Here is a 26258-nt window from a genome sequence, read left to right as displayed (position 1 = left end):
TTACCCAAGAGGTCTCCCATCCAGGTATTGACCAGGCTCATCCCTGCTTAGCTTCATTGGGCAACCGGTCTTGAGTTATAGGGTGATATGGCTGCTGGCAAAATGGTTTTAACTTTGCTCTGTTTGATGATAATGACGACTCACACAGCATGTATATGTTTTGAAACATGGACACGTTTCTGTACAGTTTACTGGCTTTGAAAAGATTGTTGCTGTACACAGAGATAAAATAAATAAGTGAAATTCTTTTATAGTAACAACAATGATAGTAGCAGTCAAAGTAATATCACTAGGTCAGCATTAATCTTTATATATATTTATATATATATTTATATTTAGAAAAGTTTTGTAATGTTTTCCCTTTAATGCGCTGGTATAAGACTTTGGTTCTTCGCTAAAATTCCCAGTAGCAGCATCCCACATGAAATCCAAACAGGAAAGTTGCTCCTTGTGTCATTCCGTGTCAGCTCACCCCTTCCCGCTCTCCTCTCGTGAGGTCAGTGCTGTTAACCTTTCACTGTCATTGGTCACCTTTTGTCTTTGGTCTTTAGTTTGTATTTGGTGCAGCTTTTGAGAAAGTATACATTCCAGTTCTTGTAAATTCCGTTCATTCCTCAATGGTCCATGTTTTTATAGGTCACAAATTATATCCCTCATGGTCTTAGACACAACATGAAATATGCTTTTGCAATCACACACACACACACACACACACACACACACACGCAAACACACTTTTATAGAATTAAATTCATTCGTTCATTCATTCATTAGCTTCAACGCAATAGTTTACCCAAAAATGAAAGCTCTGTCATTATTTACTCACCCATTATGTCATTACAATCTCAAAGCTGTTAACTTTATCTTCACGCAGCTCTTTTCCATACAATGACAGTTCATCGTGACCACAACTGTAGAGCTCCAAACAGGCACAATAAAAGTATCATAAAAGTAGTCCAATTGACTTGTTTTTCCATTCCATTTACTCCTTTTATTGTTTGTTTGTTTGTTCATTTTTTTTTTGACTAATGACCTACATTTTGGTCTGTTCCTCACAAAAACTTATCCCGTGGCTCGAGAAGACTCGGATCATACCATTTAAGTCATATGGACTACTTATACTGTATATATGGTGCTTTTATGGTGTTTTCTGTCCTATTTGGAGCTTGGCAGACTATGAACTGCTAGAAGATTATTTCACAGAATATTGTTCCACCGAAGAAAAAAAGTCCTGACATGAGGGTGAGTAAATAATGTCAGAATTTTCTTATTTGTGTACACTATCCCAAGGCAGGTCTTATCAGATGGAGACTCTCATGTAACATTAGTCTTTCTCTCTATGGCAAGCCGTTTTGACATTTAATCATGCAGGAAATTAATTATAGATATCTAAAATTCAATGTTGACTAGTTAAAATGCTAATTTTGTGATATCAATAATCACATTTGCTCTAGGAAAAACATTCATTCTTGATTTATGGTGTCAAAATACCAATTATTGAAATCCACAATTAAATTACAACTAGAAAAATGTTTTTATATCTCTTAATTAATTTCAACATGCTAGATTTGGAAATGGATATCAGATATCATTAAACTGCAGAGTAATTTAAGATATTTTAAAAAGCATTCTTACTAGTTGCAATAACATTATAGAAATCTCAAATAAACATTTCAGGTATAAAAAATTATGATATTTTATTTTTGGTATCAAGAATGGGTATTTCTGCAAGTAAGTGTCATTTTTTTATATCAAGAATTAACAGTTTACTAGTGCAAATGTAATTACTGATAAAAAAATCAGCATGTTCACTAGTAGTAATTCCATTGCTGATATCAAGAACTAGCGTTTTAACTAGTGAAATATGAATTGAATTAATTCACATTCTACATGTGATTAAATATCAAAAGGGCTTACGATATTCTCTCATTTCCATTTTCTACTCCAGTTCAGGAATATCTGTTCCTCTCCCTTATGTGGGATCACGTCCAGGCTTTGGAAGTTTTGTCCTGGGAAAATTGCAACATGATCAGCGTCTACAGGCCAATGTGGTTGTGTTTTGTTTAGAGTGCTGGGAGGATCGTTTCTCCATTATGGGATTGTGGGCTGTTAGCGGGATAAACAGCCTAATGCTTTGTCCGCCCGTAGAGACTTTGCTGGGCTGGGCTTTCCGTTGTGTTTGCTTTGGTTAGCCTTCTCCGTGTCAGAAGTAAGCTGTCGTAAACCACAGTTCTGGTGTGAATTAGCTAGTGTTTATTAGTAGGTTTGTACGTAGTCCAACCCAGTGGAATTTTCAGTGGCACCCTTAGATTACCATTTAGCATTGTCCGTTCAAATAAGGCGCGACTGTCCTACCTCAGGTCCTGTTTAGCATTAGCTGTGTCATTTTCTCTAGACTGTCGGGTATGACTGTCTTTGTTTATTTCTAGTCCTCATGTAAACGTTAGTGTGGTGTCACAGCGAGACAGTGGAGTTTTAGCATTAGCGTGGTCGTGCTGCACGGACTCTCTTGCTTCTCTTGCTAACGGTGGTGAAGCGAAACGGCGTTACGTCCGGCTGCTCTCCAGGAGGGAAACGCTTCATGAAGTGGACGTCCTGCTGGTTTGGTAGCGTGTGGGGACCGCGGCGAGGGCGTCCTCTTTTGGTGAAGCCCACATACCACCCCGTGTAGCGCGCTGACATGAGCGCTGTGTAATTGTTCTCCAAAACCTTTTCAATGAAGACGCAGTCCGCACTACGATTACTGACCTTCTGGTGAGACAAAACAAGTCCACATACACACATGAAGACAAAGACAGTAACAAACACAAGCACAGAAACAAACAGAAGTGAGTACATGTGTAAGTTTGCCTATAGACCACTTCAAGAATGTAAACAAAAACAAAGGAATTAGAACGGTCCAAACGTATTTCAACAAAGTCTCTTTTTCAAGGTAAGTCAGTCCATTCGGCGGCCGTTTTTGGAACATTCTTGGGCAGTTTGTGCAGCTATTTTATCTATGTAAACAAGCATCATGAAAGTGCAGCTCCTGTCTACTTGAATGGGAAAAGACCAAAATCTCCAAAACGTTTGGTCAAGATTACGATAAAAGAACATATTTCAAATCAGCAGTAAAATCTGATAACACTGTGTGGCGGGGTGAGCAAAAGACGGCCTCCGGAAAGGCATTTATTTAAAACATCCAAAACAAAGAGGAATCTGGGGCCTTCGTGGTGGAAAGGGCTATGTGAAGGATGAGTAGTGAAGATGGGAAGGTCCAGGTGATAGTGGGGGGGTCCTGGCAGCCGTGACATGCTCCACGCCTTGGTCAGAGGCGTGTGGAGCGGCCCGGCTTCCATCGAGCGGCCCGGCTTCCCTGGGCCACGGCACTTATAGGAATCACCTGTGATGCGTGCTCCAATCCCCTGCGTCGCACATCTAACTCGCACCGGACACTCCCCGCTCCATTCTAGGACCTGTGAAGATGCCAGAAGGTAGAGACCGGTCTCCCGAGGAGAGGTGTGCTCGGTGTTTAAAGGCACAGGAGGGGTGTGGCATTCCATCACAACTGGTATAATAAACTGTGCGTCTTTATCTCAGTTTACACTAAAAAATGAAATTTTACCATCTTGTATAGCTAATGCGCATGTGCGTTCTCAATTGATTGACAGGCGATGTCTGTATCTAAAAGGCGATTGGCTATTTTACCTGTAAGGCGGGACTTCCTTTCTACATCCGTTGACCGTTGTCTGCTGTTGGCCGTTCCAATTTCTCCCAATTATTTTAATAGAAGTGGCCTGTCTCTGCTAAATAGTCTCTGTTTTTAAATGTTCATGGAACAATGACGTCACCAACGAACAGTCCTTGAAATGGTCTATAAATGTAATATTGTTAACTGATTAAAGACCCCATGAAATCTAAATTGGACTTTTGTGGCTTTTAGTTAATATGTGTTAGCATTGAGGCTAATCTATATGCTATTGTACAAAAGTTGACAAAATTATGTTTTAGCAGATGTATGCATTTGTAATGTACTGTTTTGTCTCTTCTAGGAAAAAGGACCAACATTTTTTGATGATTTTGATGATTTCTTTGAACATTTTGCACTCAGGGCTGCATCCAAATTTTTGGGCCAATCGAAGCTAATTCGCTATGGTTTCCACCTGGAAGTTCGAATCGTCTTTTAGAATAAGAGTTTTCGATTTGAGTAAAATTATGAACATATACGTATGTTAACAAATATTTAAACTCGAAAATGCTAATTCTTTTCCAGGTTTAAGGACTACAAACTTAAAGTTCTATTGGCTATATAGAAAAAGGGATGAGCCTTTCCTGCCACAACTTTCTGTTTCAATAGGAACTACATCAACACTGGAAAGAAAACTGCATTTCATGGGGCCTTTAAATATACAAAGTTGAGGGAGTTAGCAGGAAATGGTTCACCTTTCCTATGAGCTTTCCCCTGCGGTTCATACACAGGTAAAAATTGGTTTCCTTCCCTCTGATTCGCACCTGGCTACCGAAGGTGTCTGCTTCCACAACGAGCTGGGCTTGTGAAGAGACAGACAGAGAGACAGACAGACGTTACTAAAGAACAACAACATACAGGTCTGCTGCAGTATAACAGTGGGCTCTGGTTTTGCAGTGACGCAGAAAATTAAACAAGACGGCTTATAATTGGATGCAGTTGATCTGTTGCACCAGCTGATTTGACTGTACTATCAATAAAGGGAGAGGGGGATTGATAAGAATATGAATATAACCTGGTAGTTTTAAGCAGATTAAAGCTTGATGTATACTAAATGACATCAACCGTTGACATAGTTACCAAGGGTAACCATCAGGATTTAAAGAAAAATACTGTAATATGTTTGTAGAGTTAAATCTTAAGGCAAAAATGTAAAGGTAGTTCAACAAAAACTACCATGATAACATTACAATTTAAATGTCTTTTTTTTTTTTTTTCACATTTCAGTAATGAAAATTAGATTTTTTAATTACAATTATTCTTAATTATTTTAATGAGAATTTGGCGGTAAATGTGCTTACACAAAAAAATTAAAATAAAAAATAAAAACGTTTACTACAAATAAAAAAAATAAATAAAAGAATATGTAATATATATATATATATATATATATATATATATATATATATATATATATATATATATATATATATAATATTTGTAGACCATTTTTAAGATTTATGCATTTAAATGTCAACAAAATTCCATCAAATTGAATTGTGTAATGTAAAATAATTGTAAAATTAATAAAATGTCTAAAATGTATCAAATGTATACTTTGAATGCACTGTAAGTTACTTTGGATAAAAGCATCTGCATTAAAAAAAAAATAAAAATTGTCTTATTAAAGCTTACTCTATTCAGCTTGATGGAATTTTGTAATGAAATTGAAAATGTAATTATATATATATAATTACATTTTCAATTTCATTACAAAATTCCATAATACATAATATATATAGTATACATACAGTGTGTATATATATACACTGTATATTTTAATTGGTGTTTTTGTGGGATTTACCCAACAAAATCATGTCCATATTCACTCTGCCTATGTTTGGAATGGAATACTATCTTAATGTATATAGTGCATTATATACCGTATACTGCTTTTTTAAGTGCTGTAGGGCTGCACAATAAATCAAATAAACGGATTACAATTACAGCATTCATTAAGCGTTCATGTGTGTCTACTACCACTGCATTAAAAATGCAACTAAATTGTTTTAATGTTATAATTTGTATAACAGTTTTGTTTTACATGATACTTGATCGTTTGGCCACTGTGTTTATTTATCAGTGCATAAAACAGCAATAAAGTAAATTAGGAACAGCTTGTTTTGGATACGGCCAATATAATGTATACAGAGTACAACTATAGCAGAGTAATTACACTATCAATTACAACATCAAGGGATGTAATCGACAATTATGATTATTGTCATAATCGTGCAGCCCTACAGTGCAGTAGTGTGCTACACTGTTGTCACTTCAGTTTAACATTAAACATTGAACTCTACATGTCAGCGTCCACTATAGTAAATCAATGTGTGTCTGTTTCAGGATATAGCAGTTACATTTCTGAAATGGCTCTCTGTGACCTATAGCGTAGGGGTCACCAGAGATCAATAACCTCTTTGTCCTCGTCCAATCTCTTCTGATGCAGGCATCCCTCGCTCGCTCGCTGTGTAAATACATTTATCCCCCCCTCGCTATTTTTTTCACTCTCTTCCCTTTATTTCCTGATGAGGAGGGTCAGCCATGAAAACCTGGAGCTTTTGAATGACATATTCAGTAGAAAGACAGAAAGACTGTCTGTATGAAAGAGGCCCATCGTGAGACTGGAGAACAGATATCAGCTTTCAGCTTCCACAACCATTGATTGTGTACTTCTAAAACACACTCAAAAATGTTCAAAGGAGGAGGGGGTTGGATGGAGAGATGAGTAAAACAAGAATAGTGGTCAACCAATATGGGTTTTTCAATGGCCAATACCAATATTTAAAGATCAGGATGACTGATACAGTGTAATGCCAATATGTATGGGAGATCGGGGCTAGTTGTCACTTTTTACTCTAGTGAATAGGGTATTTCTTAGGGTAGGTTTATTTTTGAAAGTCAATTTCTGTATAGACACATGCCTTAAAGTCTTGACTATTGAATATTTTTACCATTATTGCCCAGGAAAAAGGACACAGTTCAATAAACATGTTTACCTTTTTTGTGGGGCATGTTGTCACACTCTATGTGGTGAGTTCCCAATGGAACCTGCATTTAAACCTGTTATTCCTCCTTCAAAATGTACATTCAAGCCAGCAGGTAACCAATGTATTTTGGGTATTTTTGTCATAAACCCCGCCCTATTTTGTTAGATCTCTCTGAAAACAACACATTCTGCTTGTCAAGTAATTGTTCTTGTTTTAAGGATGTTTAGATATTTTTACCAGAAAATAAGACAAAAATACTCTGTGCCCTTGTCCTGAGATCATAGTTCAACCTTTTGGTTAAAACCTACCATCATTATGTGATTGCTAGTTTTCTGTCTCTTATGTTTTCAGTTCTCTCTGTGTGTGTAAATCACTGTATCAGCAGTAGCCGAGGTCTCAGTTCCTGCAAGTGTGTATTTGTGGGTGGTCTTTCTCATGTGTGCTTGAGAACAGGGAAGAGTGAGACACATGATGTGTGTATGTGTGTTGTTACCATATTTGTCTCCATCTTCTCCACGAGCGCTGATTTTGCGTCCGAGCACCTGGACGTGTTTTCCACTCGTGCGGCTGTAAAGCTGGTACACGCGATGATGTCGTCGACTCATGGCATCTCGTGCACGCGTCTGATTCTCCACGTGCACGCTGAAATTCACCCCATCCACACCAAACACCTGCACGCAACAGACCACACGCATCTTAAAGGCCCACGGCATTTGCACTGTCCATTCTGTCTTATTCAGTCTCTCCAATGAAATATTTCTGAAGTTAACTCAGTGTAAAAACAATCTGAAGACACAGTTAAGAAAAAATGACCATGGTATCACCATCAGGGGCGTAACTAGTGGGAGGGCAGGGTGTGCAGCCGCCTTAGCACCTGGGGTGAGAGGAGGCCCACAATAGTCAACCAGTAAAAAACATAAAAATGACCACGGCCCCGAGGGGTGATGATAAGCGACCAAGGCACACCAAGGAGGGGGCCCGACAGTTTCTTTGCACTGGGGCCCGCAAGATCCAAGTCAACTTTATTGGGAATTGATGGGATTGTTGAAAAAGGGAGTTCAATATCAGAATGGAGTGAGAGCTGATGGGTTTTTGCAGAAAATAGAGAGTTCACCCTTTAGAACTTCAACACGTATCCCAATGGTAATGCTTATTTTTTTTCCAATCCATCATTAATTGTTATTATTGCTGTAACCTTTAATCCAATAATGTTAACCCACATTAAATTACTGCACTAACTGTTGGCAAGATCTTAGAGATGTGTATTAAGTAAAAGGGGGCACCTGACTTTAAAAGTCCCATAAACACAGTTGAACATGCTCTTTATATTCAAACTCACCTGTAGTGGATTACACATGACCAGCATTATCTGGATATACCTGAGGAGCCAAAGAGAAAGAGCAAACAGGGTCAGATGAGTGTTGTCATGGCAACAAAAACAAATCCACCCTGTATCACAAAGCCCCACTGACAGATAAGGTCTTCAGGGAACGGAAAGTTATAATTAACATCTTAAGAGCTCGACTTATCATCCGGTCTGAATGCTATAGTGTAAGTCAGGGGTAATACACAGTCTGTTGGTCTTTATTCCAAATACAGGGTAATCAGCATGTCAATACAAAAGCCTAGGGGTCTTTTGTCACCCTGAAGAGGTTAATTTTGTGATTATGACCAGCTGACTGCATATGACTACTGAAATGTTGATTTTGTGACAACACTATGAGACACTTAATTGCTGTGGAACAAGATATAATGTGAAAAGCACTATACAGTAGTGCATTTCTACTTAGCTTGTAAATAAATAAATGGACATGAAATATCGATGCAAGCTGAAATTGTTACCATGAGACAAGAAAGATTCCAGAGACATAAAACCACACACATTTTTTACCACATAATGCCACAACTGACCAAACAAGTTTTCCACAGATCCGTGCAATGGAGAGCAATAGTGCCCATCTATTTTTTCAGCTGTCTTGTTCTGGAAGGTTACTTAGCTCTTTTGGTGTGCTTTGTTCACCGCCATTCTCTGATTGGTTGGATCTTTCTCTTCAAGATCATGGGTAGTGTAGTTCTTCAACAGGAATTCCACTATTATTATTATTATTATTATTATTATTATTATTATATTGAAATAACAGACTGATGGCCAACTGATATACCAACCTCAGAGTTCACAGTAGGCCTGTCTTTAAAGGTTTACAAGTTATCGTTTAAAATCTGTTCCTATGTGGAACAAATGAATGGGAACAATAGTTCTGGAGCCAGACTGTTGCACTCTTTAACAAGATTTATACAGGAAATGCAATGTAGTGAGGTAATGTGACTAAAGCATTGACCTTATTCACAGCAGTGCCATCTTTGATTTTGGATGGTAATGAAAACGACTGTGGGGGATAGACTTACCATCTCTTCAATGACATGCATGGTATAAAGCTCCTAGATACCATCTGACTCCACAACTCATGTAGTCTACTAACTGTTCTTGGAAAGATATTATATATCAATGTTTTGTCTGCAGAATGATCCAAAAACACTTTAAACTGCAGTACAGCCCATTGAAGAGACTGTACGTCTATCCCTCACAGCCTCATTGTCATTCCCATTAAAAATCAAAGATGGCGGGGGCCTGGGTATCACAGTGAGTATTGACACTGACTACCACCCCTGGAGTCACGAGTTCGAATCCAGGGTGTGCTGAGTGACTCCAGCCAGGTCTCCTAAGCAACCAAATTGGCCCGATTGCTAGGGAGGGTAGAGTCACATGGGGTAACCTCCTCGTGGTCGCTATAATGTGGTTCTCGCTCTCAGTGGGGCGCGTGGTGAGTTGTGCGTGGATGCTGCGGAGAATATTGTGAAGCCTCCACACGCGCTATGTCTCACGGTAACGTTCTCAACAAGCCACGTGATAAGATGCGCAGATTGACGGTCTCAGACGCGGAGGCAACTGAGATTTGTCCTCCGCCACCCGGATTGAGGCGAGTCACTACGCCACCACGAGGACTTAGAGCGCATTGGGAATTGGGCATTCCAAATTGGGGAGAAAAGGGGAGAAAATCAAAAAAATTTAAATCAAAATAAAAGATGGCTCTGCCGTGAATAAGGTCTTTGAACCTTGACATTGACTTTGAACAGGAGCTGAATTGTTTTGATTTTTTGAAAGCTGTTTTCTCCTCTTGGTTGTCCATCTTCTACGCACGTTGTTGGAAAAGGAAAACACTAACATTTGAAGCATAACTCACATTTTCATTGAAACTTGGAAGCCCACAGGTGTAAGATTTTAAGCGTGTAAAAGTGAGTGGTTGAGGGCAGTTCGGCACGGTAAAGTTCTCTGTCTCCGCACAGGCCTCTTTCTGTCAGAGGGCCATGACATTGAAATTATAAGAAATAAATATATATTCACACATATATTTTATTATTTTTATTATATTTATTTAATTGTATTTATATATTTTGAGCCAGTCACCTGAGCCATAAATGACATTTGAATAATTACTATAGAGCTGGATAAAAATTATTGGCACCTTCAAGTGCACCTTGGAAGCTCCTACGTCCAGTCAGGTATTCGTTATTATGACATGGCATGCATTCAAAAGTCAAAAACAATATATGGAAGAAGCCAAACTAAAACAAATACACAATGGACAACAGCAAAGGCTCTTTTCTGATGTACCAGTGATTAAAACATAAATGAATACACCTGCATAACTTTTCCACAAACAGTTAATTAATTTGCATGAAGCAAACCATGAAGGGTGAGTCATTAACTTTATATTAGTTGACTACAGAATCTTATCATATATAAAATATTAATATTTTTTTAAAGCACGAAAATATCGAAACAGTTTGCAAAATCATTGCTTTCCATGAACTTTCATGAAACTACGCCCCTTCCAATGTCACATATTAGCAACACCGATAAAAGTAACAACTTCACTTGGTCATTCGTGTGCTTGGAATTCGTAATCACGATACTTACGACTCCACTTGATTGGCTGATGGCATCACAAGAACACGCACAGTCCGGAAACCTTCACTAGCAACTAACAGAAGTCCAATTCACACTTTTAAAAGCCTTCCAAAAAAAAAAAAAAAAAATCTGTCACTTGCAAAACATCTACTATATTATAATGTAATATTTGCGATAAAAAAAAAATAGATTTCACCAGAATACTTTTGAAAGGTCGTCAATAGAAAACGGTGCTTTTTGCCTCTATAATGGTGTAGTTCCTCCATCTACTAACTAGACTATGCTAAGCCAAACCCTGACCGCTGGGTTACCGCTAGAATCACTCAAAGGCTGTTTACCGGTTAAAGAAAACTAGTTTGAGTGCTGTATATGTAACCGGTTCTGCTCGACCCGCTCCGAACGGGATTCAAACCGGCGTGGGAGGCGGGCGTGCTAACAAGGAGGCTAAAGGCTACAGCCTCTAGCATCAGTCACTAGTGCACCATTTGAGGCCAGGGGAGTGAGGTTTACACACACTGCACAGCACGTACCAGCTGGCTACCGTTACAATCACCCCCCTAAACATCACTCCAATCTGGGTCATGGCACCAGTTCTGCTTGACCCACTCCAAATGGGATTTGAACCAGGGTCTCTGGTGTGGGAGGCGGGCATGCTGACAAGGAGGCTACAGCCAAAACAGGAGAGGTTTTGAGATGTGCTGCAATATGTAGATTCAACAACCTCATATCTATTTTATTTTTTTTCCGGTGGAGGATGTTGCCGTCACACAAGTCCACAAGAAAGTATAAATGTTTAAGAACCCACATAGGGGGGCCTGGGTAGCTCAGTGGTAAAAGACACTGGCTACCACCCCTGGAGTTCGCTAGCTCACTAGCTCAAAATTGGCCCAGTTGCTAGGGAGGGTAGAGTCACATTGGGTAACCTCCTCATGGTCGCCATAATGTGGTTCGTTCTCGGTGGGGCATGTGGTGAGTTGAGCGTGGATGCAGCAGTGGATGGCGTGAAGCAACACGCTCAACAAGTCACGTGATAAGATGCATGGGTTGGCAGTCTCAGACCTGGAGGCAGCTGGGATTCGTCCTCTGCCACCCGGATTGAGGCAAATCACTACACGACCACAAGGACATAAAAAGCACATTGGGAATTGGGTGAAAAAAAAACAAACAAAAACAAAAAAACACATTGAGAGCCTAGTTTGAGTGCTGTAAACAGACATTTTGAAGTAGCGAACGCTAAACACTGATACAGTGGAAATCTGGTGCTAACATGCTAATTCGCTTGGCAGTTTGAGAAAGAAGTTCTTTGTTTTTGCAAGTTTTCCTCCACCACCAATGAGTAAATGCAATAATTATAGTGTCCACATGGCTACTAAGGGAATACTTCCGTTTATTATGAGCTGATAATGAACAGGCGAAGGGAGATTTGTGTTACAGGCTAGTTTTTGCCAGCAGTTTGTCCACTTTGCCAAGCTAACAGTTTATAATTCATCAAATAGCATTACTAACAGCATAAACAGAGTCCTGAAGCTTTGCCCATGGAAATGAACACAGAATGAAGAAAAATACAGTTCTAAGAGGCCCAAACTGTGCAGTCTTATTATACTGTAGTAAAAAGTTAATATTGAGATCTCTGATTGTAGACTTTGGGTATGAGTTGCATGACATGTCAGCATCTGACTCAACCAATGACATGAGTTTTGGGCGGGACATCCTGTATGACTGAACAATGGGAGATGGTTCAGTGGTTCTTGTGTCATGAGGTTTGGTCACGAGATTCGCAAGAACCAATGAGTTTTGGGCTCTGGTAGGGATGGGACGATATGTTTATCTCACAACTGGGTTCGATATAATCTCTGTTATTTAAGTGTTATTATATCAAATAAAGTATCGCAAAAAAAATTTTTTTTTAAAAATGATTGCGCAAAATGAACATTATAAATTCTCATCAAAATAACATTCTTTAATACACAATATAAATGCTTAAAGTTTAAATAATAAGAGTTTCTCATATACATTTCTTTATAAGAAAAGATCACAAACAAATAGCCAAAGCATTCAAAAATAGTTACATTCAGGCTGATCAGGTGCAGAATAAACAAAAGAACTGAACAGAACCTGTCCTGAAAAAGTATTTAGTTGGTTTGTCATCATTATTATAATCACATTTGAACTTTTTAGAAATATAAAAAAAATCAGATAGTTATATCATGCAATTGTACATATAATAATGATATGAGCTATCAGTGTTTGAAATAATGTGTACAATTACAAGTAAAAACATTGAGTTTAGATTCATTTTTATAACAGGCGCTAAAAAGGTCACTGTCACTTTAAGAGGTGTTCCGGTTCATTTATTAATGAGACAGAAGTCTCAGTTTTTAGCGCATGAGTGCTATTTGTGATTAATTAAAATGGATAATTGATTTTACTTTTTTATTTGACTATAAAGAACAGAAAGGATATTGAAAGACACATTATTCAATGAAAGTGGAGTGCGGGATCTCATCTTTGATGGACACACATTACACGGAAGAAATGTTCTCTTTCATCTCAAGCACTTTTCAACAAAAGAAGGCGATTTTGCAGGTATTCCAGTAATGACATTTCTAAAAGCTAATTTCAAGCACTTTAAGTATTTCAAAGACCTTGTGTGAACCCTGTAAACAGTGTTGAGAAAAAGAACAGTAGGTGTGAAATCAACGTCAGAGAGATAAAGATGTTTGACAGGTAATTTGATTTATGATCACATGGACCGAAAACAAAGTTCGAAATATTGAGTTTTACCTCGATATGGTTCATCATTGAAATTCAATATAATCTTCCCATCCCTAGGCTTAGGATACATAAGTTGATCCATGATTTTATAAGTTAATAACGACTTAAATTTTGGTCTGTTCATCCTATAAAGTGATTGTATGTCTTCAGATGACTTGAATTGGTTGCTTTTTTAAGCTTTAAAGTGGAAATCAGCGATCATGACATACTTTGAAATATATCCTTTTGTGTTCCACAGAAGAAAGTAAGTCGTGAGTTTGGAACGACATGAGCGTGAGTAAATAATTACAACATTTTCATTTTTGGGTGCACTGTCCCTTTAAACTCTCTGTTTTTCTCTCTGTCTCGTTTTTCTCTCCCTCCTGTAAATCCTCCTCATACTCTTGGCAAGCGTCACATGAGAACAGTGAATCAGATATGGCTCTCTCTCTGGGTGGTGTGGGTGTGGTCAGTGTGATGTCACTCATTCAGAGGGCGAGGGTGGGTGTGAACAGACAGAATGCAAAAAGTACAAAACACATCACTTCCTCCTTATCGTCTCGCCATTGACCTCTCGACCTTCCCATGACTGAATGTCTGAGACCATGAGACTGTGTGTGTGTGTGTGTGTGTGTGTGTGTGTGTTTACAGGTTTTGCAGGTTTTACTTGTGAGCCCATAATGTCCTCATTTAGGAATGTGCTCGAAGCCGAATACCTTGTTCGGAAAAGCACGGATAATGACTTCAAAATGAATAATGGATTCAACCGAATAATATTAAAAATATTCGTTTGACTGATTATCCACAAAGCACAAGGATAAAGCGATATTTTAAATAAACATATCCAAAAATTACAGTGAATTTATGAATCTGTGCAGCCAATATTTTTAAGTGTAAAACTTATGAATGAAAATGTGCATAGTGTGATTTCAGATTGGATGGGCACGGTCTCGACTCTGTTTGTGGTCTCTGTTAATTGTTCCCGTCTGGAGCTTATCATGTGTAACATTAAGATACGACATCATATACACTTCTTGAAATGTCTTTGATAATGTATTACACGTGATTCCCATGTATTTATCTATAACTAAATAATGTTGTCTTATCGTAAAAATTCCTGATAGATTTACGGGACTTTCACCTGTTTGTAGGCTATATTGATTTATTTTCATTTCTTTTAATGTTTGTATTTGTATTTATTATTCACTGCAAAATGTGTGCTTGACATTTCATATTTTGCTTGAACTCTTACCTCCAGAATAATGTTCTTATACATGCACAGACAAACAAAAATTCTGTGTCATGCAGATATTAATATCAGAAATACCAGGAGAACCCACAACATATTCCACAGTTAATGTAGCTTACAAATTCAGCTCCATCTGGTAAGAAAATAAATAATAAAATAACATATTTTTAAATAATAATTGTATATGGGGTCTGGGTAGCTCAGTGGTAAAGATGCTGGCTACCACCCATGGAGTTCGCTAGTTCGAATCCACGGCGTGCTGAGTGACTCCAGCCAGGTCTCCTAAGCAACTAAAGTGGCCCAGTTGCTAGGGAGGGTAGAGTCACATGGGGTAACCTCCTCGTGGTCACTATAATGTGGTTAATTCTCGGTGGGGCACGTGGTGAGTTGAGCGTGGATGCAGCAGTGGATGGCGTGAAGCCTCCACATGTGCTATGTCTCCGTGGCAATGTGCTCAACAAGCAACGTGATAAGATGCGTGGGTTGACTGTCTCAGATGCAGAGGCAACTGGGATTCGTCCTCCGCCACCCGGACTGAGGTGAATCACTATGCAACCACGAGGACTTAAAAGCACATTGGGAATTGGGCATTCCCAATTATAATTGTATATTATTATTATTAGGCTATTATTATGAAAAGGCATATACAAGGCTTTATTAATAGAAACTATAAATGTAAGTGTAATACTTAAAAATAATTTAGTTTTGACGCACTTCCGTTTTAAGCCCCGCCCACACCTGGTTCTATCCAGATACAGATAATTTTGTCATATGAACAGATACAGATACAAATATAGAGAATGGCTCCGTTGCACACCCCTAGTTAAAAATGTCCTGATAAATATAGTGAAACATGTCAAACAGCAATTTCTGAGAATGACATAACAATCTCGAATTCGTATATATCGGGCAAATCATGTTTTATCCATGTTAATCCAAGTTTTTATCGTAATCAACAGCAACAAACGACACAGCATTTTTTTTTTTTTATTGCTTGGTTTCTATTTCTAAGGCGTCACACGGTGAAACCTCATTAGTCCAAAATCCTACATAACTGTATATTAAACATCAGATGTGTTCTGACTGGCTGTGACTGTGGCACATTGTGCAAAATGTTCTTTGTTGTGAACAAAATTGCTTGTTGCAAAAAACTTATCACATCTTGTCTGGTTAGGACAGTGTTACAAACAAACACAATACAAACATGTTCTTACAAATTTTTGTCTTGTTTTCCAGTAAAAAAAAAAACAACTAAAACATTGTGTGAATATATATATATATATATATAAACTTATAAACTCAGCAATAAAAGAAACGTCCTCTCACTTTCAACTGCTTTTATTTTCAGCAAACTTAACATGTGTAAATATATTTGTATGAACATAAAATGATTCAACAACTAAGACATAAACTGAACAAGTTTCACAGACATGTGACTAACAGAAATGGAATAATGAGTCCCTGAACAAAGGGGGGCTCAAAATCAAAAGTGACAGTCAGTATCTGGTGTGGCCACCAGCTGCATTAAGTACTGCAGTGCATCTCCTCCTCATGGACTGCACCAGATTTGTCAGTTCTTGCTGTGAGATGTTACCCCACTCTTCCACCAAGACACTTGCAAGTTCACGGACATTTCTGGGGGGAATGGCCCTAGCCCTCACCCTCCGATCCAACAGGTCCCAGACGTGCTCAATGGGACTGACATTCCTGTCTTGAACACTGACATTCCTGTCTTGCAGGAAATCACACAGAATGAGCAGAATGGCTGGTGGCATTGTCATGCTGGAGGGTCATGTCAGGATGAGCCTGCAGGAAGGGATTCACATAAGGGAGGAGGATGTCTTCCCTGTAACACACAGTGTTGTGATTGCCTGCAATGACAAGCTCAGTCCGTTGATGCAGTGACACACCGCCCCAGACCATGACAGACCCTCCACCTCCAAATCGATCCTGCTCCAGAGTACAGGCCTCGGTGTAACGCTTATTCCCTCGACGATAAACGCGAGTCCGACTATCACCCCTGGTGAGACAAAACCGCGACTCATCAGTGAAGAGCACTTTTTGCCAGTCCTGTCTGGTCCAGCAAAGGTGGGTTTGTGCCCATAGGCGATGTTGTTGCTGGTGATGTCTGGTAAGGACCTGCCTTACAACAGGCCTACAAGCCCTCAGTCCAGCCTCTCTCAGGCTGTTGCAGACAGTCTGAGCACTGATGGAGGGATTGTGCATTCCTGGTGTAACACAGGCAGTTGTTGTTGCCATCCTGTACCTGTCCCACAGGTGTGATATTCAGATGTATTGATCCTGTGCAGGTGTTGTTACACGTGGTTTGCCACTGCGAGGATGATCAGCTGTCCTTCCTGTCTCCCTGTAGCGCTGTCTTAGGCATCTCACAGTAAGGACATTGCAATTTATTGCCCTGGCCACATTTGCAGTCCTCATGCCTCCATGCAGCATGCCTAAGGCACGTTCACATAAAACGTAACAAACATAAAAAATGTACATTTAACTTGAGAAGTGAAACTACAAGCTATTTAAGTAATGTTCCAGGTTCATTACAAGTTAAGCTCAATTAACAGCATTTGTGGTATAATGTCGATTTTCACATAAAACATTTTTGACTCGTCCCTTGTTTATTAAAAAATCATTTATTAAAAATTGTGGTTACCGTATGGGGCCAGTCCATAAACATTAAAATGCACACTGTTTCAAAAGTATAGCCACAAGACAAACAATATGTGTGTTAACATGTTTTTAGTGTGATAAAATAGCTTACTAACTGCATCTGTATAAAGTTATATCCAATATTCCAAGATTGTTGTCATGACAACAAAACCCCGTAATCCCGGTACTGGATTTATCTACTCAGATGTGGTTAGTAAGCGATTTTATCACACTAAAATCATGCTAACAAGCATATTATTTATATCTTGTGGCTATACTTTTTTAAAAGTGTGTATTTTAATGTTTATGGACTGGCCCCATTCACTTCCATTGTAAGTGCCTTATTATAACAGCTATTTATTATTGTGGCAATCAACATTATGGCACAGATGCTGTTGATTGCGCTTAACTTGTATTGAACCTGGAACGTTCCTTTAAGTCTTGTTTTCAGAGAAATCTAACAGAGGTATATGCTTACAATAACCAAAAACACCTTATTTGCCAAATCTGTAAGAAAAGTCTACTTGTTTTCCCTTTGAATGAGCATAAACAAGCAAGTTTTTTTTTTTCTCGCACCACTTGCAAATAGTTTTTTCTTGTTTTAAGCATGCGATTTCTCTGAAAACAAGTCTTAATATTTTACGTCATTTTACTTCTCAAATCTTGTTTTAAAGATGTTTAGATATTCCTAACAAGAAGAATGAAGACGTTTTATTTTTGTGTAGGTTTTGGGTTTAGGTTATAGTTTATTATAACTTTTTGTGAGGGCGTTTGGCGTTCTCAAGAAGACGTATGATTTCAGAAGCAACACAAGGCCAGTTCGTTTCAGAAACGCCCTCTGACCCCTGATGTAACAGCGCATCGGTGAGCTCATTCCACAAAATTCTCAGTCATTGAGGTGTTCCTTCATCTGAAGTTAAAAGGTGCGACTCCTATCGACACAATTAATCTGTAGATCGCGATAGGACGGTAGTTTGTGATTTATTTTGGATGATTCAGCTGCGGTGGTCCCTTGTTTACATCCCTAAAATTCACCCCGCAAAATGAAATCACCGTCGGGGTCAGGGGAAATGCCGCAAACAGAGGAAAACACAGCGGACAGAAAAAAAGACAGGAATGGTGAAGATATGAAAGGAATTGAGAGTGTTTCTCATCTTGTTGTTTATAATCCCTTGCTCTTTTTCCTCCCTTCCTCTCCCTTGTTTTCTTGTCTAGAAGTTTAGAATGAGAGACTCCTCCGCACTGCCTCGGCTATGAAGAGATATGAGAGAGAGAGGGAAGAGAGAGGGAAGAGTGAGAGAGACAGAGAGAGGGAAGAGAGAGAGAGAGGGATAGAGAAGGGAGAGAAAGAGAGGGAAGAGAGACAGAGAGAGAGAGGGAAGAGAGAGGGAAGAGGCGTCTCAGCAGCTGACAGCTGTGGTGAAACAGACACACACGTGTACATGCTCTCTTCATCTTGCCTGTCAACACATACACTCATAACACACACCCTCACATCAAACCATACTGTACAACAAAAACACTTTTAAAGGAATGTTATGGGTTCAGTAGAAGTTAAAGGCATAGTTTACCCAAAAAATGTCATTCCAAACCTGTGTGACTTTATTTAGTGTGTTAGGGAGATGTTAGTCAGAATGTCTGAGCTGCTGTTTTCCTTACAATGAAATTTAACTGTGATTTTCACATTAAAGCTCCAAAAACAACAACAAAAAAAAACAACATAAATGGATCATAACAGTAGTCCTGCTAAGTTCTATGAATCCATACAATAGCATTGTTTGATGAACAGACCGAATTTTCAGGCATTATCAGCTGAAAATCATTCCCTCTGCCTTAGCTCTCATTCCTCAGTTTGTAAAAATGAGCAAAAATTGTGTTTACAGTAATGCACATACAATGGAAGTCTATGGGTGAATTGCACACTGTTTCAAGAGTATAGAGAGAAACCACATAGAACATCCTAGCAACAGCATAGCAGTGTGTTAAAAACCACTCAGAACACCTTAGCAACTGCTTTGGCGACCACCCACAACACCTTTGTGTTGTGGCGCCGACTTTTGTATGGGCAAGCACCACTCACATGTTCTATAGAAAATATAGTTCATATCTATTACTTCATGCTGCATTTATGCAACGCATTACTTATTCAGCAAATGCAGGTGTCTGAAAACCTCGCTCTTCCCTCCGTTACTGAACTCCTCCACACCACGAGGGAGAGAACGGAATGCTGAAAATGTTTGAATGGAGCTGTAGGAAAATGGAAAAGCATCTGAATGTCTTTCCATAACAGATGGAGACGGCTGCTGTCTTCACCTCCACTCATACTGCAACAATATGCGGCGAGCATATGTTTGTCTGCAGTCTCCATATGTGTTTGTGAATACTTCAAAGTTCTCAGTAACATGTTAACAGTGTAGTTGGAACAGATCGCCACGGCCAGAGAGACGATGTGTATGCTGTTAGCGAAACTGACCTGCACAAATTTTGCCCGTCTGGCTGGCACACCTGCGCGCTGACCCATGAACTCTCCGAACGGCCACACACCTCGTTTGTAGGACTGAGCAGATGTGCATGTGCTGACCAGGTTTGTGTGTATGTGTGTGTGCACCTGTTCACATAAACAGCATTAGTGCATCTCCCCCTGTGCACCAGGTTACTTGTCTGTTTTTTTAACATGTGCAGCTGTGCGTCACTTGTGCAGATATTCATGAGTCGTAACTGTTTATGAATATGCATTTCCATGCATTTCTCTTATGCACTGATGTGTGCTGTCTGCGTTTCTGTTTTGCCAACATACAACACTATTTACATCCTTTGCCAGAGACCTCAACAGTTACTATTGGCTAACAAATCTCAGCCTTTTCATACATGCTTCATGTATATGCACATGGATATGTATGAATCTAAATATACAAACAGAGCCATCTACAGCATAAATAAACATAGAGTCTCCTATGCAATAAACTGTGTTTGCCTAACAAATACAAAGCACGGCATATGGAATATAGGGTGTAAAAAGTGTAACAATGCCTGTAGACTGTAAATTTGTGCATGCAAAATGCAAATCTGCACATGCAGGCAGTAGATGTGTGGTTCTGGGAGTGTAATGATGCATTTACGCTTCTGATCTGCGCATACAGGCTTTAGATAAGCACATACTGGTTGCAGATCTGTGCTTGTTAGCTGCAGATACAGACTATATATATATATATATATATATATATATATATATATATATATATGAATGCGCTTATCCACAGCCTGTATGCACAGATCTGCAGACTGCATGCAGTGGATCTGCACACATCTGTGCATGGGCCGCTGTGCTGGAAGTGTAACAACGAATGCAGATTTGCGCAGACAGGTGTCAGATCTGCACGCATGTGTAACGGTGGCCAGCTGATAGATTGCTGTGCAATGTGTATAAACCTCACTCTCCTGACCTCAAGAGGTGTACTAGCAACTGACGCTAGAGGCTGTAGCCTTTAGCCTCCTTGTTAGCGCACCCGCCTCCCATGCCAGAGAAGCCGAATCGAGTCCCGTACGGAGCGGGTAGAACAGGAGCATCACACATGCTTCAGATCTGTGGAGCAAGTTGCAGATGGGAGTGTATGAATGTTCTGGGAGAGTAATAATGCATCCAAACTGCAGATCTGGCATACAGGTTGTAGATACAGTAAGTGCATGCAGGCTGCAGATCTGCAGCCTGCATGCAGTGACTCTGAACACATCATGTATGAGCTGCTCTGTGCTGGGAGTGTAGCAAGTGTAACAATGCATGGAGGCTGCAGATTTGCAAAGACAGGTTGAATATCTGTGAATAAGCGCTTGCACGTTGCAGTTGTGTAGTTCTTAGAATGTAACCATTCATCCAAGCTACAGATTTATGCATACTGACTGAAGATCTGTGCGTGCAGTCTTTAGATATATCTACAACCTCTAAGCGTAGATCTGCAGTTTGGATGCAGTGGCTCTGCACAAATTGTGCATGGGCCACCTTGTGCTGGGAGTTTAACAAGTGTTACAATGAATGCAGGCTGCATATTTGCACATACAGGCTGTAGATAAGCACATGCAAGCTGTAAATGTGTGGTTCTGGGAGTGTAATAATGCAGCCAAGCAGCAGATTTGTGTATGCACGCTTTAGCTATGAATGCACTTATCTACAGCCTGTATGCACAGATCTGCAGCTTGCATGCAATGGCTCTGCACACACTGTGCATTGGCTGTTGGCTGCTGGGAGTGTAACCACTGTAACAATACATGCAGACTGCTGATTTTCACAAGCAAGCTGCAGGTCTCTGTATACAATTTGCAGATGTATGCATACAGGCTGTAGAAAAAAGCATACAGGCTGCAGATTTGCTATACAGCCTGTAAATAAACACATACTGATTGCAGATTTGTGCATGCTAGCTGCAGATCTGTTTACACAGACTAAAAATATGAATGTGCTTATCTACAGCCTGCGTGCAGTGGCTCTGCACACACAATGCATGAGCCGCCGTGTTGGGAGAATAACAAGTGTAACAATGCATGCAGGTTGCAGATTTGTGAATACAGGCTGGAGATCTGCGCATACAGGCTATAGATAAGTACATGTAGGCTGCTGATCTGTGCATGCAGTCTGCGGACGTGTAGTTCTGGGAGTGTAATAATGCATCCAAGCTGCATATTTCTGCACACTAGCTGCAGATTTGCGCATACAGACTATAGGTATGGTTGTGCAGATCTGCAGCGGCTCAGCTGTAACAGTGCATGCAGATTCACGCTGTAGAAAAACGCATGTGATTTTGGGCTATAGATCTATGCATGCTGACTGCAGAATCAGCATGTTGGCTACAGATCAGTGCATATACGGTTCATGTAGCTGCCAAACGCTGGTTGCGCAGGTGAGACTGGCTTTGGGTTCCGTAAGAACTCTCAGCTGTTAAAACAGTAGTGTTTCACTGAAAGAGAGAGAGTTAGGGGAAAGAAAATGCAAAAAAAAAAAAAAAAAAAAACTACTTCAGCAGCAACCTCGGATTCTCCGTATCCCTCCCAAACCGCAACGAGCCTGCGGCCTGCCAGAGTAAGAGAGAGAGAGAGATGGGGGGAATGGGCAGAGAGAGAGAAAGTAGCTACGGGCTTTACTCTACTGAGCTCTATTGTCGTGAGCCAAAACAAGCAGGCTGATGACATCATCAAACCTGAGACCGAATGTGTCCTGAAGGCGTTCGTGTGTAGGGTTGAGGTGGAGTTGTATCCCAAATCACCCAGCACACCCTTCAAGCACAATTTACATGGCTGGCCAAGTTTAAACAATATTGCAGCACAGGGAAGGAAGGAGAAATGTATTTTTTCATTTTGTATGGTCTTCTCAACCAGGACTGTATGATTTCCCTTGGTCAGAGGCGGACTAACCTTCAAAAGCAAAGTGTAGTAACTACATCAAGACTTAAACTGAGAAAATTAGCTTTAAGGTCTTTTGTCCTGTCAATTGTGGATTATAAAATAGTCTCACTCTGTTATTTATCTTAAGGTGACTGTATCCATCATGGTGCAATAATATGTTTTCCTAGATATGCACTCTTTCTCTTATAGGGATAATTCACACAAAAAATACAAATTCTGTCATCATTCATTTTCACATCCTCACGCTTTTCCAAACTAGTATGACTTTCTTCTGTGGATCACAAAAAGAGATGTTAGCCAGAAGGACAGCCATTCACTTTCATTGTATGGGAAAACCTGCCATGAAAGTGATTTTTTTTTTATTTTATTTTTATTTTTAAATGCTGGTCCACCAGCTAGACAAGCACTAAAACCATCATAAACCAGCCTGAATCAGCATAGAATTTCATGCTGGTTTAAACTGGTCTTTTCAGCAGGGACTTGACTAATGGTGTCAGGTGCAGTGATGTCACTGAAAAGGAAAGTCGTTTAAGAGGCTGAGCAAGTTTTTACAAAAGACAATTGTTTTTTAATTATTTGGAATAATGTGGATTGACTTATCATGCAGAATATGACTATGAATGTGTTTAGAATGTAAATAGAGTCAATTTTTCCATCAATACACTGAAATCAGACTTGATGGCAATTGACTAATGGTTAAATACCTGTGCTGGCAGCACCAAAGTCTAGGGTTCAATCGCAAGAGGGTTTGACGCAGGAACTGCTTTATCACTTTGGCCTTGAGCAAGTCGCTGAAACACAGGTGCACCAGGACAATTTTCCCTGCTAACAGTGATAAATGGCAAAACTAGCTAATCTTCAACTCATCTCAAACAAATAACCTTTCTTTTTCTCACAGCCAGATGGGAGTCCACCACATCTGCGTCTGCCATCTTATGCTGTTTTGACAGACCCTGACCCAAAACCACTTCAAATAAGACACCTTTGATTTCAAATGACTAGCTGCAGAGAGTCCAGTTTAATGACACCGGCCTTGAAAACAAGTATCGTGTCTTGCTTCTACAATTCTGGGCCAATTCTGCGCTAAAACCGTCTGAGAATGTCAAAGCACCGTTTGAAGTTGTCTGTCTCTAAACTGCAGTTTCCTGTTGGAGAAAGTCTCTCGCTCCAGACGGCAGATAAGGTGCCAGTTCTGTTTTTGAGCATTATGATTAGGTAATTTGTTGAGCACCGGCAGGACCAGACAGCACCTCCGTCTGCCCCGGGGGACTTGCAGATTCTGGGGAAAGAGAGTGGATTATCAGAGGCCCTATGGTCCCCATCCACAGGTTGGGAAAGGAATGATAACCATTTCAAGATGACTGCCATGTGTGCAGAACAAAAAGGAAAAGAAAATAGCAAAAAGTGGCGGACACACCTTTGGACACGTCTGTTGAGCTGTGTTTTCATTGGACAGGGCCTTACCTGAGCTGGGTGTGATTGACATCTGTGTCCATGGTAACCCAGAGGGGGTGATGTCGTTAGATCATTATGTATGCAAGACTTTGAGTTTGTCAGGTCAAGTGAAGCGTGTGGCACATAGACTCTTAATGCAGAATAAATAATTTACGTATTACTTTAACACTCATTTTGCATGAGGTCATTCACAAGCCTTAATGACTTACAAGACAGCCAGCGTGGAGAGAAAGGCCCACATCGCTTCCTCCGCGTCCGAGTGGCTCCGTGCGCGCTTGGGAAACGGCTCTTCGGGGTCACAGCTTCGCGTCTGTCGTGTTTGTTTAATCCGTTTGAACGCACGGTCCGCAGACGCTCCCGCTGGCACCGCCGGACTGCATCTCGGTGCGCGCTCGGTCGGTCGGTAACGGGCAGGAGGCGGGGCGCAGCTGTATCCTCCGGAGTGTGGGGAACAGGTGAAGTGAAGTTCAAACACGACCCACACCTATGCGCTGTTTCCGCGAAAGCTCGTAAAAAAAAAAACTTTCTGGCTGCGAAGAGGCTTCCTGGAACCCAACAGACAGCGAAATCTGGTTTATGCCCAGTTTTTCCAAGTAGTAGTACGTGGCTGTCCAAGCGTAACTTTCCAGTCTGAAGCTTTACATTCGAAAATGTCCTTCCACGGGCACAGAGAGCTTATTGATTGGGTTTAAAACGGATGAAATCAATGGAACGGCAGTGCGCAAGCATGGATTCGTGCGGGTGTTTTAGTGCTGATGCGCCGCGGTAGGCAGAGCACCTGGACGGGGATGGAGCGATGAAGACGCGGCGGCGGCGAGCTGGACTCCAGGTACCGTGGAGCGGGCTCGGTCATGGCTGCAGCGCCCTGCGGCGGCGTTTACGCGTCCACGGCGCTGGAGACCCGCAGATGAGAGCCCGCAGCGGTCCAGCTCAGAGGATGTGTCCAAGTGAAAGCAGACACCCGCGACAGCCGCTCTCTGCACCTGATTTCCCGGACTCAATCGCTGCCCACTGCCTGGAGCTCGAGCGCAACTGCAGCAGCCAAAACACGGGCCGATGACATCACCTCCAAAATGTTTGAAGGGGGAAAGAATGCAATCTGAGCCTTTTATTTATTTTCTTAAAGAAAAAAGTTTGCAGCTCCCCCCAGAGCGGCGCACAAAGTCAGAGGTTTGCAGAGGGAAAACAGCGTCCACTTAACCTGCGCCTCCTCCTCTTCCTCAGACGCTTTCATTCACAAATGCACGCGTAAAAACGATGGGGGAAAACACAAAACAGATCAGAAGAGCGTTTCTTTGCGCGGTGCGTAAAAACGGCTCCGATCTTTCCTCGTCTGAAGCCTCACGAAATCACTCCAAGAAAAACCTGAACAAGATTTTAACAACAGCGGATCAATCCATCCTCCCTCCCTCCCTCCCCCAGCCCCCCTCTCTCCCTCACTCACTCTCTCTCTCCCCCTCTCACACACACTTGCACTTATTGGATCCAAACGAGATTAGTCAGCCTCTGTGTGATGCCGCCCGACTACAGTGAAAGCACACTCGCCAATGTCACCGCGCGCAACAAAGGAGACGCGGACGCACGCACAGCCGGTCCCACCGGGACTCATCGCGTTCATGCTCTCCACTTTCGACAGACTCCAGGTGAAACCTCCTTTCTAAGAGGTTAAAAAGTGCCATCTGTTTCAAAACCAAAACCAGCACGACCCAGAGCGCTTTACGGGTACTCCAGAAGTTTAGTGCTTTCATGCATTTTGAGTCTTCGTTTGTAACTGTAAAACTCAAGAGGGCAGAGTGAAGAGAGGCGGTTCGTTTGAAAGCCAAAGAGAGGTATGAAAGCGCACGGTCCGATCCAAGAGGAACATTTCTCAGCACCGCGACAGAACCGCAGACGGTCAGCCAAGCCAACACTCACCCACCCATCCGAACCCTCCTCCTCTCCTTTCTCTCCGCGTTTCTCTCTCACACAGATGTGCACACACACACTGACACACGTTAAAACACAATAGGCGTGTATGTTGGTTTACTTAGCCATACTTTGGGGACACATTTGTCCCCA

General features: G+C 40.8%; 1 protein-coding gene across 1 annotated transcript; it reads right to left on the bottom strand.

The window, feature by feature from the left end:
* Positions 1 to 163: 163 nt before the first annotated feature.
* Positions 164 to 25568, bottom strand: LOC127418113 (fibroblast growth factor 18-like). The gene is made up of 5 exons (XM_051658507.1): positions 24410 to 25568; positions 8057 to 8096; positions 7211 to 7388; positions 4423 to 4529; positions 164 to 2751 (listed from the first exon to the last, which is right to left on the bottom strand). The coding sequence occupies exons 1-5, from the start codon at positions 24439 to 24441 to the stop codon at positions 2482 to 2484; spliced, it is 627 nt and encodes a 208-aa protein (XP_051514467.1). The 5' UTR covers positions 24442 to 25568; the 3' UTR covers positions 164 to 2481.
* Positions 25569 to 26258: the final 690 nt, after the last annotated feature.

The sequence above is a fragment of the Myxocyprinus asiaticus genome, chromosome 27 (genome assembly GCF_019703515.2).
Source record: "Myxocyprinus asiaticus isolate MX2 ecotype Aquarium Trade chromosome 27, UBuf_Myxa_2, whole genome shotgun sequence".
NCBI classification, from domain to species: domain Eukaryota; kingdom Metazoa; phylum Chordata; class Actinopteri; order Cypriniformes; family Catostomidae; genus Myxocyprinus; species Myxocyprinus asiaticus.
This window is presented reverse-complemented; position numbering and strand designations above follow the sequence as displayed.